General features: G+C 38.7%; 2 protein-coding genes across 4 annotated transcripts in view; one reads left to right on the top strand and one right to left on the bottom strand.

The window, feature by feature from the left end:
* The window catches only part of LOC149069326 (carbonic anhydrase 1-like), a 43,336-nt gene extending 23,370 nt beyond the window's left edge, over positions 1-19,966 (top strand). Inside the window, exons 2-7 of one of the 3 annotated variants that reach the window (XM_089249935.1) lie at positions 4,126-4,326; positions 4,633-4,751; positions 12,319-12,414; positions 12,540-12,654; positions 12,765-12,871; positions 14,181-19,966. In XM_089249935.1, the coding sequence (XP_089106061.1) occupies positions 4,126-4,326; positions 4,633-4,751; positions 12,319-12,414; positions 12,540-12,654; positions 12,765-12,871; positions 14,181-14,324 (782 nt within the window). In that variant the 3' untranslated portion in view covers positions 14,325-19,966. Of the gene's footprint in view, positions 1-4,125; positions 4,327-4,632; positions 4,752-12,318; positions 12,415-12,539; positions 12,674-12,764; positions 12,872-14,180 lie in introns of all 3 variants that reach the window. The other 2 variants (XM_089249932.1, XM_089249934.1) reach the window with 2 other exon arrangements.
* A 112-nt stretch (positions 19,967-20,078) lies between these two features.
* On the bottom strand, positions 20,079-23,725 carry LOC149069325 (uncharacterized). Its single transcript, XM_089249865.1, has 3 exons — positions 23,594-23,725; positions 23,169-23,485; positions 20,079-20,211 (listed from the first exon to the last, which is right to left on the bottom strand). The coding sequence occupies exons 1-2, from the start codon at positions 23,603-23,605 to the stop codon at positions 23,195-23,197; spliced, it is 303 nt and encodes a 100-aa protein (XP_089105991.1). The 5' UTR covers positions 23,606-23,725; the 3' UTR covers positions 20,079-20,211; positions 23,169-23,194.
* Between the last annotated feature and the right edge of the window lie 314 nt (positions 23,726-24,039).

Below are 24,039 nucleotides of genomic sequence, written 5' to 3'. Positions count from 1 at the left end.
AATACTCTTAGCATTTACAATAATTCATAATGTAGATTCGGATCTCTGTGACATTGATGCTGCTTGGCAGTCACCACATCTTTCAGTTCTGCTGGTCAGGGTTCATTTTTCATGGGGGGGCTTGGGGTAATCTTTTTCTAGCCGATTCGAATCGGCTTTAAAAAAATTCCTTTTACGAATCAGAATGCACAAAATTACTATGAAATGTTTCTTCCCCCGACAGTGTTTCTTCACAATGCTGTTCTGCGCTCAGAAAAATCAGTTTGCGATAATTGTCCTGATCAGTCAATAATACTGATTTGCATATGAGGAATAAGATCTTGATCGAAAATTTAGTAGAAATAATAATTTTGAAGTTTACCATTGCGTATTTTCAGTATTTTCCCTACGCATGATTCGTGAATAAAGCAGGGATTATACTAATAAACTTTGCATTTTTCAGGCTTTAAAATTTTTTTAGCAATCAATATATAAGCTTATCGGTTAACCAATAGTTATATTGGGGTTCCAAGTTTTGTAAAATATCTTTTTTATCAAACTTTTATTGTGTAATCTCTGCGTTAGAGTACGAACATAGTACATGCTGGTTTACGATTCTATTCGGCGCCGTTATGGATCTGTTAAAAACCTGAATTTAAAGTTTTTTTTAACTAATCCGTAACAGCGCCGACTTGCGGAATCTGAATGTTCGTACCATATACTATATTTTCCGCGCCCGATTCGTGAATTAATACGTAAGAGAAACATCATAATTTCTTATTGCGGGGTATGTACCGCTGCGTTTCATATATTTGCCGATTCTTCTTCCTTGCAAAGTTGGTATAGAAATAAATACTACTTTAGAAAAAAAGTTCTATAGGTGCGAGAAGAAAAATCAATGAATCAAGTTGCAATTTAATTCAAGAAAATCGTAAAACCTTGTCTAGGAAATGAATTTGCAACATGTTTATGAACCTTATACGCGTTACCAAGGAAAATACCTCTCCCGCATAGGCTGACCCCTCCCCCATGGGTGGGGATAACGCTGCTCTGGCCCGGGACAATTCTCATTTTTTGACTTTTCACTCTATAAACTAACTATAGAAGGGCCTGTGGAAAGTTCCGACCGCTGAAGGGTTTCCCGTTGCTTATGTAGTCCGTTAGCATTTCAATTTAGTCACATTTAAATACTATAAATATGCTTTCACGCATACGTACGAACAATTAAGCCCCGTTGAATTGATTAGGGCAGGGGGTTCACAGATCCCCGAGAGCTTGGATGAGAAAATAATTTGCTCATTGTTTTAGCATTGTTATATACTGAATAATACATTGGCAAAGGATTACGTCTCACGAACGTATTGTGCATGGCCATTAAATATTTCGAATAATATTTGTTTTTGAAGATTTAGATGCATGTCGGAAAATCGACATTTCAATGCTCAATTTTTTTTCCAAAAAAAAACCTGATAGACAATCCCTCAATTCCTAAATATTTGAACATTGCGTGATAAAAAAAATTTCTCACGCGGGTTATACGCCATTGAAATATTTACAATATTTCTATATTACGATATTTCTTTCTCAAAGTAGCAAAATTAGCACGGGGAGTTGTTTCTGAAGGACCCAAATAAAAAAAAGTAGCAAAATTTGTAAATTGTATGAAAGATACGTTCTCGTTAAAAATTATTTGAATTATGTTAAGGAAAATATGATAAACTGGTTATTATATGTGTTACCGGCAATATACATACTTCTGCGTATTATCTTCAGCTTTTTTGAGAATTTGTAAAAATTTTCAAAAATTTTATTTTCCAAAGACTTGTCTGCATCTCCACCAGCATCTATATTTTTCCCACATTAACGCTACAAACAACCCTCCAGCAATGAAATTTTAAAGAATGCTAATGAACGAAATTTTCACTTGCGGGGTCATACGCCAATTGAAAGCTATTCGATGGTGTTTCTTCAAAGTGAATTGCACGAAAAAATAATTATGAACCGTTAATATTTAATATTATAAAATGCAATGACGGTACCGGTGATAGCAGCCTTGATTGGTGTGCGTCGAACGCGTTAGTACGCAAGGCTATATCTCGTAACCTGAAGATTTATTGTCGATAACACTAGTTATATGAAGACTACTACCCATTTTATTGGTAACGTAAAAGCGAAAAAAAGATGTCTTCTATCCTTAATAAGAGATGTCACACCTCGTCCTTGAGGAGCGTCTCGGTTTTTTTTATACTACATTTGCACATGTCTTGTATCAGCTGGCGGAGAAAAAAAAATGTCGCAATATCGCGCGTTATATTACCGTGACTGCATACTTGATGGAGTCTGACGTCTCCGCACGAAAATGGCGTTCGTTATTTTATTTTCACCGTAAATCCTGGAATCCGTAGGCGTTTTTGCAAAAAATATATCGTAGGCGTTAAGGTATCGGACTATCTTTTTATTAGCAAGTTTCTATAGAATGCTACTGCAGTGAACTTAATTTTTTTTGTATAGAAAGTGTTTCAAAATGGTGAAAACAAATTTTGGACCACTTATGCCATTTTCTATGGAAAATCGTTTTCATGTGCAATTTTCGGCAACATTCGTGAACAACACTAATTCAAAAAATTCCGCAAAAGAAATGTTTTTATTTTCACAGTACAGTAATGCCCATACGCTACCTCGAGTTACGTGATTTTCCACGGAAACTGCACTTTCTGAAATTCAAGCATAATCACGGGTTTATTTCTGAAATTATAAAAATAATTGGTTATCACTTTATATATTCTTTCAGAAAAACATATATAATGAAAATGGATTTCTTATGGGCTAGGGCAGTGGTTCGCAAACTTTTGCGACTCCCTTGTCCAATTCATGGTTCACCTGCGGCTCCCCAGAATAGTTTTAGCAAATATTTTCACACTTATAAAAGAATCGCTTTAAAGCATAAACCAGGCACAAATGAAATCTCTAGCTCTCCTCGACGTCCCTGACAAAAGCTGACGACGCCCCTACGAGCCACGACGCACAATTTGAGAAACACTGGGCTAGGGTATATGAAGTTTAGGCTTTGCTGTTATTTAGAAATAGAATCTCAAGGCTTTGTGACCTCTGCAAAAATAGCAGATATCAATTTCATTATTCAAGTCCAGGATTATTGCCAGTTTTAAATTTAAAACTGTCTTAAAAATTCGTTTTTTTGTGATGCTCATTATCGACAATGTACTTGGTCTGCAATTTTCAATAACCATCGAGTGAAAGGGACTTGCCTTCAAACACGAGGGACTCATTTCCAAAGTATTTTTTATTATAAATTCAAAGTGCTTAACAAGTGATTTTTCATGTTTAAGTTTTAGGTAATACAGCATTATTTTTAAGAGACATGAATGTAGTTACAGATAGATTTTATGAAACAAAAATTGTAAGTGTACCCCCGTAAGAAGGACCACAGTGGTAGAGCTATAGTAAGAAACGGGTGTTTTTCATAAATTTTGGTCCTAGTTAACCAACGTCTTTGTATGAAAAATCGTATCCCGAAGATACGTGGCTATTTTCGGTTCTACCCAAGTCGAATTCACATATCTCTGTATATTCGGCTAATGATGATGCAGGTTATGAACCAAAATTTAAAGGAGATTGTAGGGTATGCTCATAAGCTACTCAAATCTGTGGTAAAACGTGTGAATTTTATGAAATTCCATCCAACAAATATCGTGTATAAAATACTCAACTTTGTAAGCGTAAATTCTGTTCTAAGCGTCATCTAAGCAAAGCCTCAAGGAAATGAGTATTTTCTGTATATTATGAACTCGTTGTGCCCGAGACCAGATTTTTCTTTCCGAGTTCACCTCGGCATAAGTCCAGCAAACTTTTTCTGGATATTATTGGTCTGAGAAAACCCGTCTAGAATAAAGCCTGTTTTGAAATTAACAAGAAATGGGGCTTTTATAAAAAAAAAAAAAATCATCAAAAATGACGTTTCAAACTTTTCGGATCCTTAATTGCATTTTAAGCAGCAAGTTTAATGAAGCAAATATTTATCTCAAAATCTGAATTTGTTTAATATAACAAATACGTTTTGACAAGGAGCATACGTGTCTTTCATGCGTTAATATTTTTCATGTTAAACACATGTATTTCTACACTAAGGGCCTTCAACCTGGCACGAGAAGTATCCAGAAGCCGGTGGCGATAACCAATCTCCAGTCGATATCAAGACACCAGCTGCACAATCTTCAAACGAAGTGAAGGATCTACCTCTGTCCAGGAGTTATGGATCGGCCGGCATCAGCAAGAGCATTCTCAACTCGGGGCAAGGTTGGCGGGTCGATGTCCAAGAAGGAGTTGCCGGTGAGTAGCCTTGAGTACACATCGGTGTCGTGCCATTTATGTTTGGTGAAAGCTCATCAGTTTCATCATTAAGTCGGTGGTTCTTAAACTTTTTCCAACTGCGGCTCCCTACAGTAGTCTAAAAACCCACTTCAAAGCAACGAATAGACATTCATCGTTACCAGCTCGCCGCGACGCGTACTTTAAGAACCACTGAATTAACTGGCTTACGAAGTTTGCTCTAGAAATTCCCCAGTACTGTTAAGGGATGCGTACGGCTCAGGAACTTTATAAGCGACTTTTTCATTGTGGTCTTTTTTTTTTAAGGTTTATCTGGCGGACCTTTGCAGCATAACTACGAGCTGGTTCAGTTCCACTGCCACTGGGGTGACGCAGAGACATGTGGTTCGGAACACACGGTGGATGGCAAACCGCACGTCGGCGAAGTGAGTGTATTTGTGTTATTTTTTTCAAATGAAAATGACACTAAAACATTAAGTCGTCACCGAATTATAGTATGATCAAAGCTTATTATACCAAATATAGTGAAAATTTTCAATAATGGAGACCATGGGATCGAAATACAGGGTGTCCCATAGATTCGTAAATAGCTCGTAAACCAATTCCTTAAATTCTTGAATTTTTGCATTTGAATGCGGTTTGCGAAAAAAATTTTCACGAAGATTTTATTTTTTGGGAAAATTTAGTTCAAATTTGAAAATAGAAGGCGCTGCATGAAATGACCTGATTGGACCTGAACCGTCTCTTCTGTGTCCGAAACGTTTGTAAAGCTTCAGCCGGTGATTTGCGGTTGAGGTAAAATAACTTTACCAAACTTTACCAATAGTGCTTTATCCACCGATGTGTCACCATCGCAACGAAAACCTGCAATTAGTAACAGAAATTCACAAATGAGCTGTTAATTGCACAATAAGCATTTTATAGGACTAACTTTCATATTTCCAGTGATTTGCTTTCGCAGAACGCTCTCTATCGACAAAAACTTGAAGTTTTTTTTCGTAATTTCGGTGTTTTTCAAAAATTACTTTTGTCAATTTTTTTCGCAAACCGTATTCAATTTAGATTTTCCTTTCAATTTTTATGAATTTTCAACTATATACGAATTTATGGGACGCCCTGAACACAGAGGCCCTGTTTCAGTTTTTAAGTGCCCGCTGGGATAAGTGTAATTGGGATTCCGCTGCATAGTATTGATAGCTTGTAAGTCGTACAAAAATTTAGATTTCTTTACTAAAAAATTTAGAATTGCTTTTAATTTTTGAAAAAGTCGTGGGTTATCTACCCCCCTGATCTGTCAAATTTATTTACGTGAGTTTCAAGATTATTCGCTACGGCACTTTTTGGCATCGCTTCAATGAGGCATAAATGATTACGCATCTGCATCATTGAATTATTCTCTTCCTCATTAACTGTATATGACCTAATCTCTTATAAGTTTGCTTGGATAAATTACATAAGAATAGATAATGCGTGGCCTCTTCATAAACATATGGAGTTTTTGGCGACTCTCGGAATCCGCATCTGAATTGTGTCAATGGATCAAAATGGTTCTGTCGAGTTCTCTAATTACTCTTGCGTCATTGGAGCTGTATCAAAGTTGACAAGAGGGGAGGGAGAAACATACTGTATATAGGAAAGCGCCCAACCATTTTACCATTGCGGGCAGTAGTTTTCGAAACTTGATGAACTCTCGGTCGCAGGGGCGGCTCGAGACCAAATTCACGTCCGTACGAGAAATATTTTCCGTGGTGCTCCTCCAGCGTATACGGCCCACCAGTTAAGCTAACCTGAATAGTTGCTGGTTTGTATACTCCATGCGTATGTATCAAATTAGTTTTCTGCACAAATTCCATGAAATACATATAAACTTTGAAATTTGTACGGATGAAAAAATTTCCCCAAATTTTCTGTATGTTTTTATTTCCCCCCCTGATTTGGCACCCTTCATACAGCGGTACCTCACTTGCCTGCATGGGTCATATAGTCCTAAAGTCGTCTCTGTCCGAGCGTCCTAAAGAGGCTGCTGAGGTATCATCGGAAAGTTCTAGAAGAAATAGTATGAAAATACGAATTACGTCATTTTTCGGAGGGTTTTGTGCTTGGGCACCTCGGTGTTGGACTAAGAAGTCCTCGGGAGAGTGCTAATTGAAACAGGCCAATTGGAGGAAATGGGCTATACGCAATCCTAGAACTTGATCAAGGATTTGTAGGGCTCCAGAATATGGCGACCCTCCGGTCTTTGGTGGACAAGTGCGCTGGAAATGGCATTTTGTTCGGATATAGCTGAATCGTGATATCTATCCATAACTATAAATATCAATGGATATTTTTTTGGATGGTAATTGAAAGTTGAGGCAGATATTACCTTTCTCTTTCGAAGGATAATATTTCATAGGCCAAAGAGTCATGAAATAAGAGCCTTGAGATTTTTTTTATGGAAAGCCGAGCACGTAATTGGACTCCGATAGAGTACAACATAACATTATTAGTTAGTCCGAGTGCATAATAAGGCAAGATTGCGTAGGTAAAACAGTGTGGCCAGGGTATGGCGAAATTACGCCATTGGAATGATTCGTTACGCGTGTAGCGTCACGTATAAGTTCGAAGAAGAGGTAGAAACTTGTTTCCGCGTTTTTTTTTGCCTAAATAGGCATAAATATTACTCGGAGACAGTGGAGTAATTGTGTTGTGTAATCACACGGGCGGAGATGCTTTCATTAGTCGTGACTGTTTGCGTATGGTCGAGTTTTCCAATTACCAGAAACGTTTATTTTCTTGTGCGTATTACCTAGATTTCAGCTGACGTATACAATTTACGATTACCGCATTTGACCGCCATATTCATTTCCCTAATAAAATAATTTCAATTGAATACAATTTCTTTTACGGATTCATTTTCACTAGGCAAATAATATTTAGCATTAAAGTGATTAATGCGGGAATGAGATTAATTTTATAAGCATTCAATTCATATGCATATGAGCACTTTCTCGGGCTATAATAATTTCATTCGGTCGTTGTAATTTACATTAAAAACCACCCTTTTTATAATTACTGGTTCGAAATGAAGGTTCCCACGTAGGGAATAGTGAAAGGATTAATATTATTCGGTGTTGATGGAGGTTAATTGGACTTCGAGCTCGTACCATGTATGATCTTTTCTCCTTTTTTGATGTAAGTAATGGAGAAATTGGTGCCATGTTTTAACAATTTGCCATGTTAGAATGCCACAATTTGGTTATCATACGGGTTTTTCCCTTGTTCTTTGAAAATTTTATATGATGGGCGTAACGGCACCATTTACGAGGTGGTTTCATTAATAAGAATTGAAAGCATAGTATAAAAGAGTAATATCCATGACCTAAAGCAACTCGTTCACTAGTTTCGGGTTGTTTTTGACGATGTCGAATAAAGAGACCTTCAGGACCACTTGATGGCTTCGTATACATACCGGTGGAGCCAGGGTTTAATTTTAGCCATACCAATGCGATGATTGGTTGGAGCTGTATTTTTGTGGTTAGTGAACTTATTTCTCGTCACAATTTCGGTCTGTCACCAACGGACATTTTTATTCGTGGTTTGTACTAACCGAGATTCAAAGGTACAAAATATTTTTCTCATTAAAGTCCCTCTAAGTCATGGGTTTCCAACTGGTGTTTTGAGGAGCCTTGGAGGTTCCGTGAGTTTTCTTTAGGGTTCCTCATGAGCAAACGCCACGGAACCGTTTTCTCCCCAAGAAAACGTAACTGATACTCGTTAAGCTGTTCTTTATTTTGTCTTGAGATGGTTCGATTTTTTTTAAATACGACACTATTTGGATGATTCAACTCAGATTTCAACATTACATTTTTTCACATCGAATTTTCATGAACTTCTGGTTCGAATGACATTTCAGTTTCACAAGGAAAATTTAAGTTGAATGATGTTATTTTGGAAATTTTTTATCTACCAGAATTAGGGCTTCTTGAAATTACAAATACAACACCACAACAGGCAAAATGCTCAACGAGGCGGCTGATAAAAAGATGCTCATAAAAATATGGATGTCATATATTTCAAAAAAACAGCAACCCAATTTTTAATTGGGTGTTTTTTGTGTTAAAACACAAATTATAAACAATATATACACATGATAAAATATTTATACAATGCCCATAAAGAATACTTATGGTTGTCTTATTCTGAGAATGGATAGCTTCATGATTTACCCCAACATGTTTATCGTATTTATTTTTAAACGTCAATTGTTACAATTTACTACCTCCGGGGGTAAGCTATTCCATTTATTAACCATATTAGAGAAAAATTCCCTGCGACACCATAACCTTGCATTGTCCCTCATCAATCTATACTGGTGTCCCCTAGTAAAAGCAGTCGATTGGCGGTGTACTAAAAGTTCATGGTCCGTCCCATTGAAAATTTTGAACACTTCGATCATATCTCCTCGATCATACCTGCGTTCATCCAATGTAAACATATTCAAAAAATGAAGTCTCTCTTCATAACTCAAGCCCTGTGTGCCAATAAGGACACGCGTATCTCTTCTCTGCACCACTTCAACCAAGTCTATGTCCCTCTGTAGGTATGGTCTCCAAAACCTTACAGCATACTCCAGTCCAGGACGAACTAATCCTCGAAAAAGCGGAAGAATGACTTTAGGAGAACGCGAATAGATCTTTTTGAAAATGAGACCAAGCATTCTATTTGCTTTTTTGACCCCCACTGAACAATGTTCAGAAAACCTAAGTCGCTCGTCAATGAGAATTCCCAAGTCGGTGACCCTAGTTGCATCCGGGATAGTGACACCATTCAACTCGTAAGAGAACCGTGGGTTGTTCGAACCAAAATGAGCGACCATGCACTTATCAACGCTAAACGTCATGCTCCATTCATTTGCCCATGCTGCCATCCTGTTTAAGTTGGTCTGGAGCAACTCCCTATCGCTTTCATTCCCGATTACCCCCATTAGCTTCACATCATCTGCGAATTTGCTAGTAATCCCATCGATACCCTGATCGAGTTTATCGATAAAAAGTTAAAAAAGTATGGGGCCAAGGACACTTCCCTGAGGAACTCCACTTGTGACGTCTGTTCAACCAGAGAATTCCCCGTTCGCCATAACTCGTTGCGACCTATCTCTTAACCACGATTCTATCCAATTCAACAAGTTGCCCCCAATCCCAATCTCGTGTAAACGCTTCAAGAGTTTGCCATGTTGGACCCGATCGAATGCCTTCTGGAAATCAAGGTAAACAACGTCTACATTTTTGCTCTTACCCAAAGCCTGTCACGTGATCATAGAAGCAAAGGAGGTTAGTTACACACGACTTCCCCTTCCTGAACCCATGCTGATTATCCGACAATACATTATTCTCGTCTATCCACTTCACAAACTGCCTTTTGATGATAATTTCCAAAATTTTCGAGAGGGAGCTCGTCCAACTCACTGGACGATAATTTGACACCGCTTCTTTACTACCCTTCTTAAATATCGGAACAACGTTAGCAAGTTTCCAATCTCTTGGGACGATACCCTCAGCAACAATACTCCTGTATATCTGTGCGACTGGCCCCAACAATTCATTAGCACATTCCCTGAGGACCCTGGGATAGATATCATCTGGTGCTTTGCTTGCACATACATTTCTTAGAAAATTTAGGACCTCCACGTCTTCTACTTGAATATCGTTGAGGGTTTTATTACCCCATGCAACACCCGTATATCGAATATATCCATTATTATCTCCATTAAAAACCGACGCGAAAAAGTCATTGAAAGCACTACACATGCCTACATTGCTCTCTACCCTAGAGCCTCCTATCCAGAGGGGGCCAACTGTCCCCTTACATCCATTATTGACTTATCGAAAAATTATTTTGGGTCGGAGCCAATGTTATCTGCCAACCTATATTCAACTTCCTTTTTACTATCCCTTATCGCTTTCTTCAACAGTCTTCTTTTATCAGTAAACAATGATAGGTCACCTCGTCCACTTTTAAATTGTGAATTTACGTGTACTTTACAGGACACCAGGGGCCATCTCGACACAGGAGTTCCATCCGGTTATGGCACGATGACCGTATTTGCATAGGGACTTCAACGATAAGATCTTGCACAATGGTTTTTGACAATAAATATGAAAATTGAGAGGAGGGGCCTAAGCCCTGTCACTGCCCTGGGACTATGATGCTGTTGAAATGGCTGAAATTTGTTTTCTGCGGTTCTCAACTTCGAGGCGCAACCCTAAGCAGCAAACCTGTTCCTCGCTTAAAGATGGATGACTAGTTCGTACTTTTATAGGCGCCTGGGGACACATTTTGCTATAGTGGTAATATAAGTAGATGCATATTTTTGCGCATATAGATCATCCTGGTACTCGGAGAAACTAGATGCCAATATATGTTCTCTAGTCGTTAAAAGCATTTTTTCCTTCTAATCCCATCCATGTGGATGAATTGAATCTTTTGTTCCCCCATGAGTGAGTTTGCTCATATTACTTCTCGATTATAGACATTCGGTTTCTCCCATCGTAGTTATCATTCATTGAGCTACAAAAAACAACTTATACCTATACATCGATCTAAGGTCTCTGATGTAGTGCCGGATCCATCTATTATGTCTAGAATAGAGCAGTTTTTGTTTTCCTTTAGATCATGGTGATTTCGTAACGCAATAGACGATAGGCATCTGATCATTTTATAAGCATGCATTATTTTTATAAGGGGTGCACAACCTCCTGCCCGAAATCCAAATGCGGCCCGCCAAGAGGCTCCATCTGGCCCGCGAAAGATATCCGGTCAAGTAAAGGAGCCAATTATAGCTAAAAAATCGACAAAAGCAAGTAAATTTGCCAGTTATAGCCTAAACAAGTGTGAAAGGCAAGTAAAGTTGCAAATTACAGCCGAAAATTATGAAAGGCAAGTAAAGTTGACAAATATTACTAAAATTGCTGAAAATTCACTAATGGGTGAAAATGTATTCAAATACAATCGTTTATAAAAAAACGTACATGTTTGAAGAATATATGAGGTGAATATATTTGACTGTAATTATGATAGTCGTAATTATCATGTAATTTGTCATAAATATAACTAGTTTTAGAAATTTTTCCCCGGTGAAAATGGGGAAGGAAAACGGGACAATTTATAAAGTTGGGACGACTAAAATTATGGAAATGCCTCGTAATATACGGGTGATATGGTCAGTGTATACACTTTCTGTCGCACGAAAAGTCCATTTCGTCCCATTTAGTCCGTGGACTGAAAAGGTTGTGCACCCACTGTCTTTATCGCGGGTGTCAACTAGACATATTTAACCGCATCCAATTTCCTGCAACAAAATATACAGATGTTTAGAGGTACACGAACAGAATCACAATTATGTTGGCACTTGAATAATTAAAATTCACTTCGAGTTTTCACTTGTTGGTGGATATTGGAATTTACCTGTAAAGTCGGTTCTATACCGGCAGCGCTGCTCAGTGAAAAACCGGTTTTGTAGGTGGAGCTGCGCACAGCGCGTTTGATTTAGAGGGTGAACAGCGCAACATTGCATACTTTCTCTTGTCGGAGCGCGATCAACTGGGAGTCGGTACATCAAAGAAACAGACTCATTCTGTTTGGACGGCATTTCCTTTTGACGCGCAACGCTGTCTGCGCAATAATTTGTACTAGCGCGCTCCACATGGAACATGCTACTCGACCCGACCACGACCTCCTATATAACCTATCTAGGTGGTCGTGACCCGACCTCCTCAAATCTCGCTCTGCACTGTTTTGACCCGCTATCAGTTTTTGCGCGCTACTGTGTCGCGTAGCGCAGTGAGTGCGGACCTAGCTTAGCTTTGACGAACAAAGTACAAACGTTCACAAGCGTTTTTCGAACTTCGATAAATTCGTTTTTTTCCTGTGATTTTTCTGGGTTCAGTTTTGTTTTTCTTTCCCTATTAAACAAGTGTGCTAAGATTTTAAATTTTTATTTTCTTGTTATAGCTGCACTTTGTGCATTGGAATAAAGATCTGTATTCAAAATGTTCGGACGCTGTCCGCGGTCCCAGGGGGCTGTGCGTCATTGCAGTTTTCTTAGAGGTGAGTTCAGTGCGTCTTTCGTATAATATTGATATCTATCTCCATCTAAACCGATTACTCAATTCTAATTGTGGGTGTAATTTGTTTTGGGATGCCAATCGTGAATTAACGTCATTTCTTTGCAGCTTGGAGAATCGAACCCGGAGATAGAGAAGATCTGCTCTGCTCTGAAGAACATTCCTTACCGCGAACAGAGGACCGAAATGCCGCATGAATTCGATCTCAACCAATTATTCCCTGGTAATCACTCATTTGTATAGTAAGCCATTTTTAATTGTCTATTATTTTATTGATGCTCTTTCCACATGGTCCTATTTTTTTTTTTTTTTTTTTTTTTTTTTTTCTGGCAGATGATCATTCTTATTGGTCGTACGATGGCTCCCTGACTACACCGCCGTGTTATGAAAGCGTGACTTGGGTCGTTTTGAAGAAGCCGATTAGTGTCTCGAGCACTCAGGTTTGTGCAACCCATTCATTTTGCTGATCGATCATTTGACTTTTAAATGGTACAATTATTTGAATTGCCAACCGGTGATGTGAGGAAAATCTGGGTGGTCCGTGGAGAAATTTGAACATTATTTGCAGTTTTTGTTTGATATGCTCATTATCAGAGGAGTTTTGACTTAAAACGGAGAGAAAATGATGTATAAAAAATGCATTTGTGTGTCCGAAAAGAACTGGAAAAATATTCATTATAAAAAGCCAAAAGAAAATTAAATTTCCTATTTCCGGTAAAATAAATGTTTAGCAAAGTAATGAATGAGAAACATTCATGTAATTAATATTGTTGCTTGGACTGAAATTCTTCAGTTTACTAACCACAACAGGAATTCGTAATACAGGTGGACTCGAAAGGAGGACTTGGGCATAGACCACCAGCTTAAATCTCGTCACAGAGCAACAGACCTACAACGGTACAAATATATTCTATCATTGCACTTCATTCGAAAAATAGATGGTAGCACGAAAAACCTTCGTTAGGTACACAATACACATACGCACATATCACCATGGGCCAATTCGTTCGAAGTTCCACAGGAATATGGAAGAAGTGCATGTGTGGTTTAGTTGCGGTGGTAGCCACTTATTGGGAGGAGGCGGTGATGGAGATCGAGCGTCAGACAACTTGAAGAAATGTTACACTTGCAGCAAGCTAACCCTGTCCATCTCCAATGTGGAGAAAGGCGAGAACGAATTTTTTGTTTAATGGGATAGGGGCCCGAGTGGCCTGGTGGTAAGATGCTTGTCTATCACCGTGAAGGTGGCTGTCCCAGGTTCGAATCCGAGGGAGGATATATTTTTCCTAACGAACTTGAGGCGACCACCGATATACAGCGTCTTCATTTCCAACCGATCTCATTATATTGGCCGGGATTGCATCAAGTTCTTTTTATGAAACTTAAGTGTGCAACCAATAAGCTTATCGGTTACATTCAAGCTAAAACAACCAGTAAGCTAACTACCAATAAAGATCGATTCCATTTTATAGAATGTAACCAATCGTATTGGTGACATTTTTCAAGTTTATGAAAGTTTTATAAAATTAACTTAAAAGTGTAAAGTTTCAGTAATTCTTTTAATGAACAATACATGAACAAGATACGTTTGTTGGTTGTTTTATAAAAGATGTTTTATCAAACTTTTATAGTGTAATCCCGGCCTAAGGTTCGAAAAATTGGCAACCGCATTACAGAAAATATTTTCAGTGAAATTAAAATTCACGTGTTTGAAAGTAATGGTAGATTTATTTTTGTTAAAAATTTCAGCTCGAGAGCTTCCGTAAGCTGCACACCTATTCTGAAAACGAAGATATTCCGCCCGGCGAATTCAAGGGTAAGGTCCTGCTGAACTACAGGCCTCCTCAGGATCTCAACGATCGCATCATCTTGGACTGTCCGTTCGACAACTGATCACATACAACGAAATTCATCAGTGCAATACTATTACAGTATATCATTAACGATTGTATCAACTCTATCTAGTCTCATTTGTTTTGGGTGAAGGACGCGCACTTGGTTTTAAGGACTATTATTGATTGTAATTATAATTTGCACTTTTTTTGGAGGGCTGAGACGATTCCACAGGCTTTCGAATCATTTCACTTGCTTTTTGTTGTACCGTAGTCTTTCGATGTTATCACTGAAATGCCTTAAATTTGGTACGCGCACGAGACAAGTTAGTTTCGACACTGATTGTAGCCGTAGCGTGTGTCTCGGTGTTTAGTTAGTTTTCAGATTTGATCACTTGCAATCTGTTGTCCAATTGGCAAACACTGATCGACGATCCTTCGAGAATCACACGGCTTTTGAAGTTTGGGTTCTGCTAGTGACGTCATTGAATCTTAAAGCCCTCGATTCAGTTCAAATTCATTACACAATAATTCAATGATTGATACGACTTGACACATCGGAACCATTTTGGTTCTACAGAAATGTATCTACACATTTGCAGTATAACACTGTATTAGAATCGATATTGGGACTTCCATAAATATTGGTGCCATAAGTGTTTAGGGAGTTAGACATTCAGAGATATATTCAGGTGAATTGTATTATAATACTAGTGTGTGTATGCAGGGTATCTAGTAACGAATAACTTCGAAGTTATCCTCGCTTGGAGTAGATAGTGTCCGAAGAACCTCTACGATCTTTATGTGTAACAAAATTTTGACCAGATTACGTGCACGAAATAGGAATCGGCCCTCTACCAATCGATCACGCCACACGCCATCGAGTGACTTGTGTAGCGTACGCGGTGTGCACATTACATTTTGTTTATTGTACATAGCTTTCTGATGGAATAGGAAGCAAAATTTTGACTACCAGGTGCATAAAGTTTTAATCAGCACCCTACCAATCGATGTCACCGAACGACTCGAGTAGGCGGTAGAACATTGATAACCTGTTTCATTTAATTTTGAGGTTTTATCCCGGCTCTTTAAGCTGCTGTGATGTCTTTTGACAAATCTAGGTATAAAATATTCATTTAGTGGACTTCATAGTTCGGTGGCGTCATTTGGTAGGGCACAGATTCCAATTTCGTGCACCTGATTTGACGTCATGAAGTTTTGTTTCCAGTCTATTAGAAAACTATGGGCCATAAACAAAATTTTATGATGTATCTGGTGCACGAAATTGGAATCTGTGCCCTACCGATCGCGATAACTCCACCGAGCGACTTGCGTAGGCGGTAGAGTACCGATAACCTGTTTAATCTATCCGCAGGCTTTACTGCTTACGCAAGTCACTCGGTGGCGTTATCGATTGGTAGGGCACTGATTCTACTTTCGTTTTCGTAATGCGACTTCGTTATTTTGTTTACGATTCCAATTGCATGTATACTTGCGACGTCATAACATTGTTTGACCCCACGGTTTTTTTGAAGGGATAGGTTTCTTTTATCACTTCATCTACTCGTAGCTAGGATGGTTCTCCAGAAATTATGCGGTCGTTACGGGACTCCCTCTATATTCTGTACAATAACCTCGAGAGGCCAGTGTTTTAAGAAGTTATAGGCTTTTACATCGATTTTAGACTCCAACATATCCATTGTATATGTGTTTTAGCATTACTATGTCTCTCGAATTATATAAAAGATTCTAGTATATTGATGTTGATTCAAGGAATGAGTGTTGTATTTTAGTCATGGATAAGAAAACATTCCATGTTGGAACACGGAAATTTGAAAAGTTTTATCGATGTTTTTTTATACGTGAATGAGATAGCTTTTATCTTTTTAAACAAAGACGTTTTTTATATAGGAAGGAAAAATTAATTTTTTCGTGCGATATTTTGTGATACTATGATCGAAATGTTCCGAAAATCAGAAATATATGAAAATGTTTAAACCGCTGCTGAAGAATAATATTGATAATGTTGAAGTTATGTACATGGAAAATGTCTATACAGGGACACGTATATAATGTTCGTAAAGGACGCGAGAGAATTTCTACTATATATATATGAATATGGTTTTTTTTTCTTTCGCAATTACAGTATAAATTTGTTGAATATACACGTATGACAAATTTGACTTTTATTTCCATTTCAACGTTCGTGTTAACCCTTTTATTATTACAAAGCTGTTCCTCGACAGCGGTCGCCAGTTTGGCGATCTTTTGGTTCTTATTTGACGATTGTATAATTTGAGACAGTTTGATAAAATACGTTTTAAAAAACTTGAAAAAAAACAACCAATGAGAGAATCGGTTACATTCGCTTCAAAGTAACCGATGCGCTTAATGGCTGTATTTTTGTTTTATAAAATTTACTTTTCTAAAACTTTATATATAGTGTAATGTCAGCCTTATTTATACACATCAAGGAAATTGACCTTTTCTGGATTTATGTCCAGTTGAACCAACACTCCCTATAGAAGGCCTCCGCACGAAGCTTGTGTCGTCACTGAAGGCATTTCATCTATAGCCATTGCATATACTACAAAAAAATAGTAAAGATAGCGCATGCGTCGACCCCTGCTATATCCAATCAGAACCTGTATATAAAGGAGTCTTATATCCAATAGCTATAGATGAGATGGCCTTCAGTGACGTCACAAGCTTCGTGCGGAGGTTACCTTCTATAAGTGGAGCTGGGTGAACTCGGAAGCCATTTGGTCTCCACCGTGAATCGAGCCCGGGTGGTCTTGTAAGTGCGCTGCCATATACATCACTAGAAGTACGACCCTACCTGGTTTTGCAAGAGGACTTGGGTTCGATTCCCGGCAGAGACGACGATGACTTTTAGAGTTCACCTTAGCATAATATTCAGAAAGAGTCTTTGATTGTGTAATTTATTTGTCATACATTGTGGTTCTACATTTGAAACTATTTTCAAAGGAGTTTTGATGTTGTATTTACGGGTTAATATCGCCGTAAGTTTGACATATATTTGTCACCAATATGTAAATTTACTAAACTATGGACCCGACTAGACCACGTATTCCGAACTCATTGTTATGACACCCTCGATATCTATAGCATAGAATTTTGAATACGTTATTCTCATTGGAATCGCTGTCCTAATAACTACATTGAAGGACCGGACACACCCCGCTTCCTATCTCACACCCCTAATAACTACAATAGAACTTCCGTTATCCGAAATTAATTGGGATGAACCAATTTCTGAAAAGACTACTAAACATTAGGGTTGTGAAGGGCAGATGTGGTTCGAGACATCTTTTGGCGCCCTCCGGCGTAGAAGCCTCGTCAGTTAAGTGACCCGGGAAAACTAATTTTAACATTGGTTTTCTCTGAACCAATCCACCTATTGCTTGTCTGAAATTCAACTTTTTCCAAAATTTTTCCCTTACCCCTGATTTGGCGCCCCTCATGGCTGCACCCCACGCGGATCAACTCTTCCAGAAACCAACCGTGGTCAGTGAGCTGGAAGAAAGGCGCTTTGAACTCGTATAACTTCCTTTTTTCGCATATTGGGAAAGTGCGCTAATACACCATTGGGTCTCCAAGAAATTTGAACATGCATCGTTCTGGAGATCAGGCTGCTTGTGCCCTCTTACTAAAGAAACTATTAGTGGGGGGTTGCCTCGGCTCTCGTAACATAATATGGGTGCCAGGCCTCCCGAGTATATTCCATCGTTACTAGGAGCCACTGTGCATACGTAAATCACTAGTTCTGGATGCGAGGTTTACTACATTTTTAATATACGCGTAGTTGAAAACTGAATACGAGACATTTAAAAATTGAATCGTTGCCCTTCGAACAATAATAGAACCAGTGTACACGTCTGTACTAGTAAATCGGCAAATTTTAGGAACAAAAAAAAAACCCATTGAATTTTAGTTATAGGGGCGTTAAAATCATGCTTGTCCCCCATATCGACTTGACTATTATTCAGGGTTTAATGCATCGAAATTGTAGTCAAGACCCTGCGTTAATAAGTCCATTTATAATCGTTAAAAATCTTGTTAATAAATACCATAATTGATTACGTTCAGATCACGAGAGGGAATGTCTTCCAAAGTTTGATACATAAATCGATTCTATGCTATTTCATTTTTACCACAATTTCGTTATAGAAGTGAACGCAACGAATTCATTTGAAAAACTATTAAATACCCCCCAAAAAATGTGCCACGATTCCCAGGTTAAAACCTGAATACCCGGGTTTTTTTTAACTAATCCGTACGACTCGATCAGAAATCCGCATACATTCTGTTCATGCCCTATCGTTGGTGGTGTGCTTTTACTGAACACTTGTTTTTGTATACAGGGTGGGACAAATGCTCGCGACACACAAAATCAAATTGGCTTATGGGAGTGCAGTAAAATGCTTGTCATGTTAGAATTTTTCCTACGATTCTCTCATAGATGGAGCTTTATCGTTTTTATTTGGTTGACACTAATCACGTGCAGACACTAACCCTTTACGGTCCTATGTCGAGGTGCAATCGACATCAAGAAAAACAGTAGCTTACTTTATTAGCCTTGCCGCTGTGGTGATCGAGTGGTCATAGTGACGGGCGAGGATCCGGGTTCACATCCCATCGTCGCGCCGCAGTGGTTCAGCCGTCTGAAGTTGGTTTTATGCGGTTCTCAACTTCGAGGCGCGAATGCGAGCCGATCTCCCCTTTAAAATGTCTCGCCGTAGAGACCAACAGCCCTACAATGGTACGGTATAAGTATTCATTTATTATACTTCACTATGAGTTGAGAAAAAACTCGGTTTAAAAAAAATTGATGGCAGTACTATACATCACAAGCATTACACAGAAACGAACTTCACGGAAGGTTCACCATACGTGTACACAAGTTCCAACATGTACAGATTCCTTTGAAGTTCCGCAGAGGAATATGGACGAGATGTGTGTGCATGTCTGGTTTAGTAGTAGCCTACGATTACAAGAAAGCCCTTGTAAGCTCGGCTTCTTAGCAAAATTCATAAGCTATTCAAAAAATTTAAAAAGCTAGCTTCCGGGGGCCTTCCCGTAATTATGGTTGCGCTGTAAAGTACCGAAAAAAAAATTAGTGGACCACAAAGGGTTGATCACTCGAGCAACTGAGCAGTTTATGTTAGCAGATACATATACGGCTCGAGCCACACATAAAGGGTGTACGCATTGAAATATAGATGAAAAGAATTTTAAACTCTGATGTGCAACTGTTTGTATCAAATTGTTTTATGCAATTTGCATGATTTGTATTACGGAATCTATTGGTAAAAATCTGAACTTTTTCCTAGAAAATGGCTACGAGACAAGCACTTAACTGTTAACAACTCTCTCGCATGTTTACTGGTTGAGTTTATAATTTGTGAAGTGTGTGATTGATTTTTAGAACCGACCTTGTATATCCTATCTATTACATACTTATATCAAAGAGCACTTATGAGACTGTGTTATGAAACGTATATGCAAAATGTTATTTATATAAATCGCCATGTGTTCACAATCACTCCTGAAAAGAAATCTTTCACAAACACGTTTGGTGCGCGTTTTAAGAAAAAGTAGTTTTGTGAAACTAAAATAATATATATATATAATGCGTTGTTAAGCAATCCTATTTTTGAATAAATACTTTACGCACGCAGAGTATACGGCTGTTTATTTGCTTAAAATTGTTCATTTATCGATATTTACATGGAATATCCAAGCCCCCCTTTTTTATGATAAATGAATTCAATACAGAATCAGCACAGAAAAATATGTAAAAATGTTTTGTATTTATTGCCATTCTGTGTACATATAGAACTTCGTCAGGAAATCATTGTGTGTGAAATGATCTTGCTTCATGATAATTCTTACAAGTGGCATGAAAAAAATCATTCTGCTATAACCTGGAAGTAAAACATGAAAATTTCTATAAAATTTCTTATAGCACAGGTTTTTCGAACTGTAGCTGCTTTCCCCGAGCTCCCAAAATTCACTGTCACCTCTCCAATGCCCATATTTCATTAAGCTTAAAAAACGTTCATCACCGGGTGGTTTAAAAAATTCGGAAGTTCTCTTATCTTCAAAAAGGGAGGACCTTTACAATTTGAAAACTCTGTCATAGCAAATATACCTACTTCCAGGGGTGTACGCGGAACCTACGATTAGGGCGGGGGTGCAGGATGCCTTCAAACAAGCATTTTGATTTAAAAGAAATTAAAACCGTGTAAAAAGACTTTTTTAATACTTCAATATTTTTTTATTTTTACAAAAATATTTAAATTTTTGATCGTGTGGGTTGGCTGTCCTCCATACGCCTCTGCCTAATCCCAATACTGCCACAAAGACTTCTATAAAGGAGAGCGGACTTATTGTCCCCCATCTTTGAGCAAAAAAACTACCGATTTGCCACTTAAAATGGCATGATAGGGAACAGCAAGTGGCTATAGCGATGATACTGACGTCACATTTCTTCTCGAAAATGGCAGATGCGTCATCCTACTATTTTAAGGAGATCTGCACACTACGACCCCAAGACACCACTTTTTGAATACCTACTTCTGTTAAGATCACCTTAAGTCGTAGTTAATAGAAATTCTCTTACATCAGAATGTGCTCAACACGTCTAAATTTACCCCAACACGACTTTTTTATATCGTTCCCGTGTGTTGAGGAATTATTCAATCATTATATTTCACTTTTACTCATAGTTTAAAAATTGATGGCAGATGGAAGCACTATAACAAGCATTACACAGAAACGACATAAGGTTTCATAAAAGGTCATAAGCTTCACATAAAACAAGCAACATATACACGCACATTGCCCTGCATAGACCAGGTCTTCGACTACCTGCTTAAATCTCATTGAGACAGACCGGCAGACCATGATCTGGTTAGGATCTAGTGTCTACAGCTACCGGGTTGAGGACCACTACCGTCATATAAACACTATACAGTATCAGGAATCTTCTAGAAATGATCGAAACTTATTTTTAAGGTGAATTTTTTGGGAATAAATAATTGAATTCCATCCTGCGCGTTTGAAACCAATCTGTCCTAGGCTAGATGATCAGAGTGGAAGGACCAGTCCTGGCTGATTTTCCAGTAATCCTAGGCCTGAAAAAGTCTCTCCGCAGAGAGCAGGCAGGTCTACATCACGATACTGACAAAACATGACAATTAAAGCATTTTCATCTTTACTTCAGAAAATGAAAGCCAGATGGCAGCATGAACACAAAACAAACGCAACTCGACAACATAAATATGTTAGGGCCACACATACACTCAGAACACACATTCCGGCATGTGCCGATTCGTTAGAAATTCCGTAGAGGAATGCGTACGAGGTGCATGTTCAGTTTAGTAGTAGTAGTAGTAATCCTAGGCCAACGTAATTTATACTAGGCGCAAATAAGCAAGAAATGTTTAGATAGTTCGGTTTCATCTTAATGAAATCCTGCCAAACAGTTAAATAACGGCAACATAGGCCAAGGTATTAGGCGCAGATTTTACTTCGATTTCATTTAAATTAATTTTTGAGTTACCACAAGTAGTTATAAATAATATTTACAATTACATTCCAATGGCGCGCTAAGATGTTCAAGATTAAAAGAACAAACATATTTTTCGAAATTTCTCAAAATTCTTTCTTATTTAATTTGATACTGAACCATAATTGAAAATAAAAAATGTGTAGTGAAATAATAATGCAATGCAAACGTTAGATGGAGTTGCTTTGACCAGGAAAGAGCCTGGGATCAGATACCACTGCTCTGACATTGGGGAAATTGGCCACTGTGTTTTACACAGAACATTAATCCACTTCTACTGAACCATATATGCACCTCGTGAACGTTCCTTTGGGCAATTTCTAACGGATCGGCACATGCCGGAACATGATGTACATGCGTTTTTTACCTAACGGTGATGAGAAAAGCATGCCGCCACCTGTCTTCCGAATTCGGAGACGACAAGTCAGAAGGCTAATTTTCGCATTGTTGTAGTCACATTAGACTGAGCGCATTATTTCATATGCTAAATAGAGGTTCTGTGACAGCTCAGGGAAATTGAAAGGTGTTAAAGCCCCTTATATGAGACTTTTAGCTGATTCTCTGTTCATTTTTTCACGTCCATCAGCACTCGTCCAAATAGAAGTTGAACTGGTGGTCTAATATCTTCAGAGTGGGGATATTCAGTAGAGGAATTAGCCAGAATGACACACATTGATCACGTCTGAGATGCACTTGGTAAGGGCCGCCTCTGGGACCTCCCCCCCCCCCCAACAGCTAAGAACTGCTTTGATTCAGGAGTGGGGTGCGACTGTCACAGGAACTCATCAACTATCTCATTAATAACATGACGGCTCACTGTGTGCGGTTGTTGGAAACATTTTGTGGTTTATGTCGAACAAAGATTTTTTATTATCTTTTACCTTAATTATATTACCCTGGGTCTGGAACCAAACGTCGTGGGATAGAGGTTTAAGAGGTGACCGTACATGATATTGACTTCCTCTTAAGTGCCATGTTATGACGACAGTTTTGGACCTTCTTACTCTCGTAAGCATTACTCTCGGTCATTAGTGGGTAAAAAAAACTCTTGCATGGTACAAATTGCTGTCATATACGTCTATTTATACCAAATTTCAACAAAGTTTGACTTGTGCTCGATAGAGCTAATGTCATCTCACCGGAATATAAGCGGGTTTTTTTTATAGAATTCCGGTCCAGACGTTAGTGCGACAATCATTTCGCAAATGCTTTCAAATCTTAAGCACGCAATACGTATATAAATGTTTATGAACTAGATAATCTGTATACGATAAATGGAGCGAGTGGCAACCTATGAAATATCTTACTTACCGCTCTTACGCATTTCTCCAGTTTCATCACAGTAGGTATGGAGCATGTACGCCATGGTAGGCAAGAGGCGCAGGGTGAAGCCCGTAGTTGACGACGGCGGCGGGATGTGCGAGCCCGTATTTGTAACCGTACGGGGCGAGACCATAACGGAGGACGGTTCCGTGGTTGATGGCGGTTCCATAACTGACAGCTCTGGCAACTGGCAGCGGTGCGTAGTGCGCTGGGGCCAACGGCGCTGCTGCTAGGAGCGGTGCGACGTGCGGCGCCACGACTGCGGCCGTTGCTGCGGCGCACAGGCAACTCAGAACAACGATAGCCTGGAGAGAGAGTTGGAAATACATCAATGTGTGCGGTAATATGTAACAAAAATTAAATCACTTAAAAATTCCGATTTGCGTTCGAAAGACTACGGTACGAATACTCACCAAAACTTTCATGATGATGATTTGAATGAACAGATATCCTTAGGAAATCTCTGACAATAATTTCGAATATTCTTTATGCCATGTATTTATAGGTCCGTATGTAAATATCCATGTCCTTGGATGAGATCCGCGTGAAAGGATTATCTAGATGCGTACGTACCTTTCCCATTCCCCTCCCACAAGCTTTAATTGTACCAACAACACCAGCTAACATCCTTGAAGCTGTCCAGTCAACTCGTTTTCTTGTGGAAATCGGGAGGCGCCTGTTTAAGCCTTCCAATATGGCCGACCACCTGATGAGATTTTTTTTTTGTTTCTGAAGAAACCAATTTGTTTCTCAGAAACCGAAAAAAAAAACCCCATCTAATCATATTCTTTTGAGGCTCGGATATAATAAAATCGGCCAAGGTTACTGGACTCGCACACACAGACCGAGAAGAATAACA

This window comes from Pholcus phalangioides, unplaced genomic scaffold (genome assembly GCF_987345545.1).
Source record: "Pholcus phalangioides strain wild (caught in Gottingen) unplaced genomic scaffold, Ppha-v1.0 ptg000022l_1, whole genome shotgun sequence".
Taxonomy (NCBI): domain Eukaryota; kingdom Metazoa; phylum Arthropoda; class Arachnida; order Araneae; family Pholcidae; genus Pholcus; species Pholcus phalangioides.
Note: the sequence above shows the minus strand (reverse complement) of the source record. Positions and strands in the feature narration are given on the sequence as shown.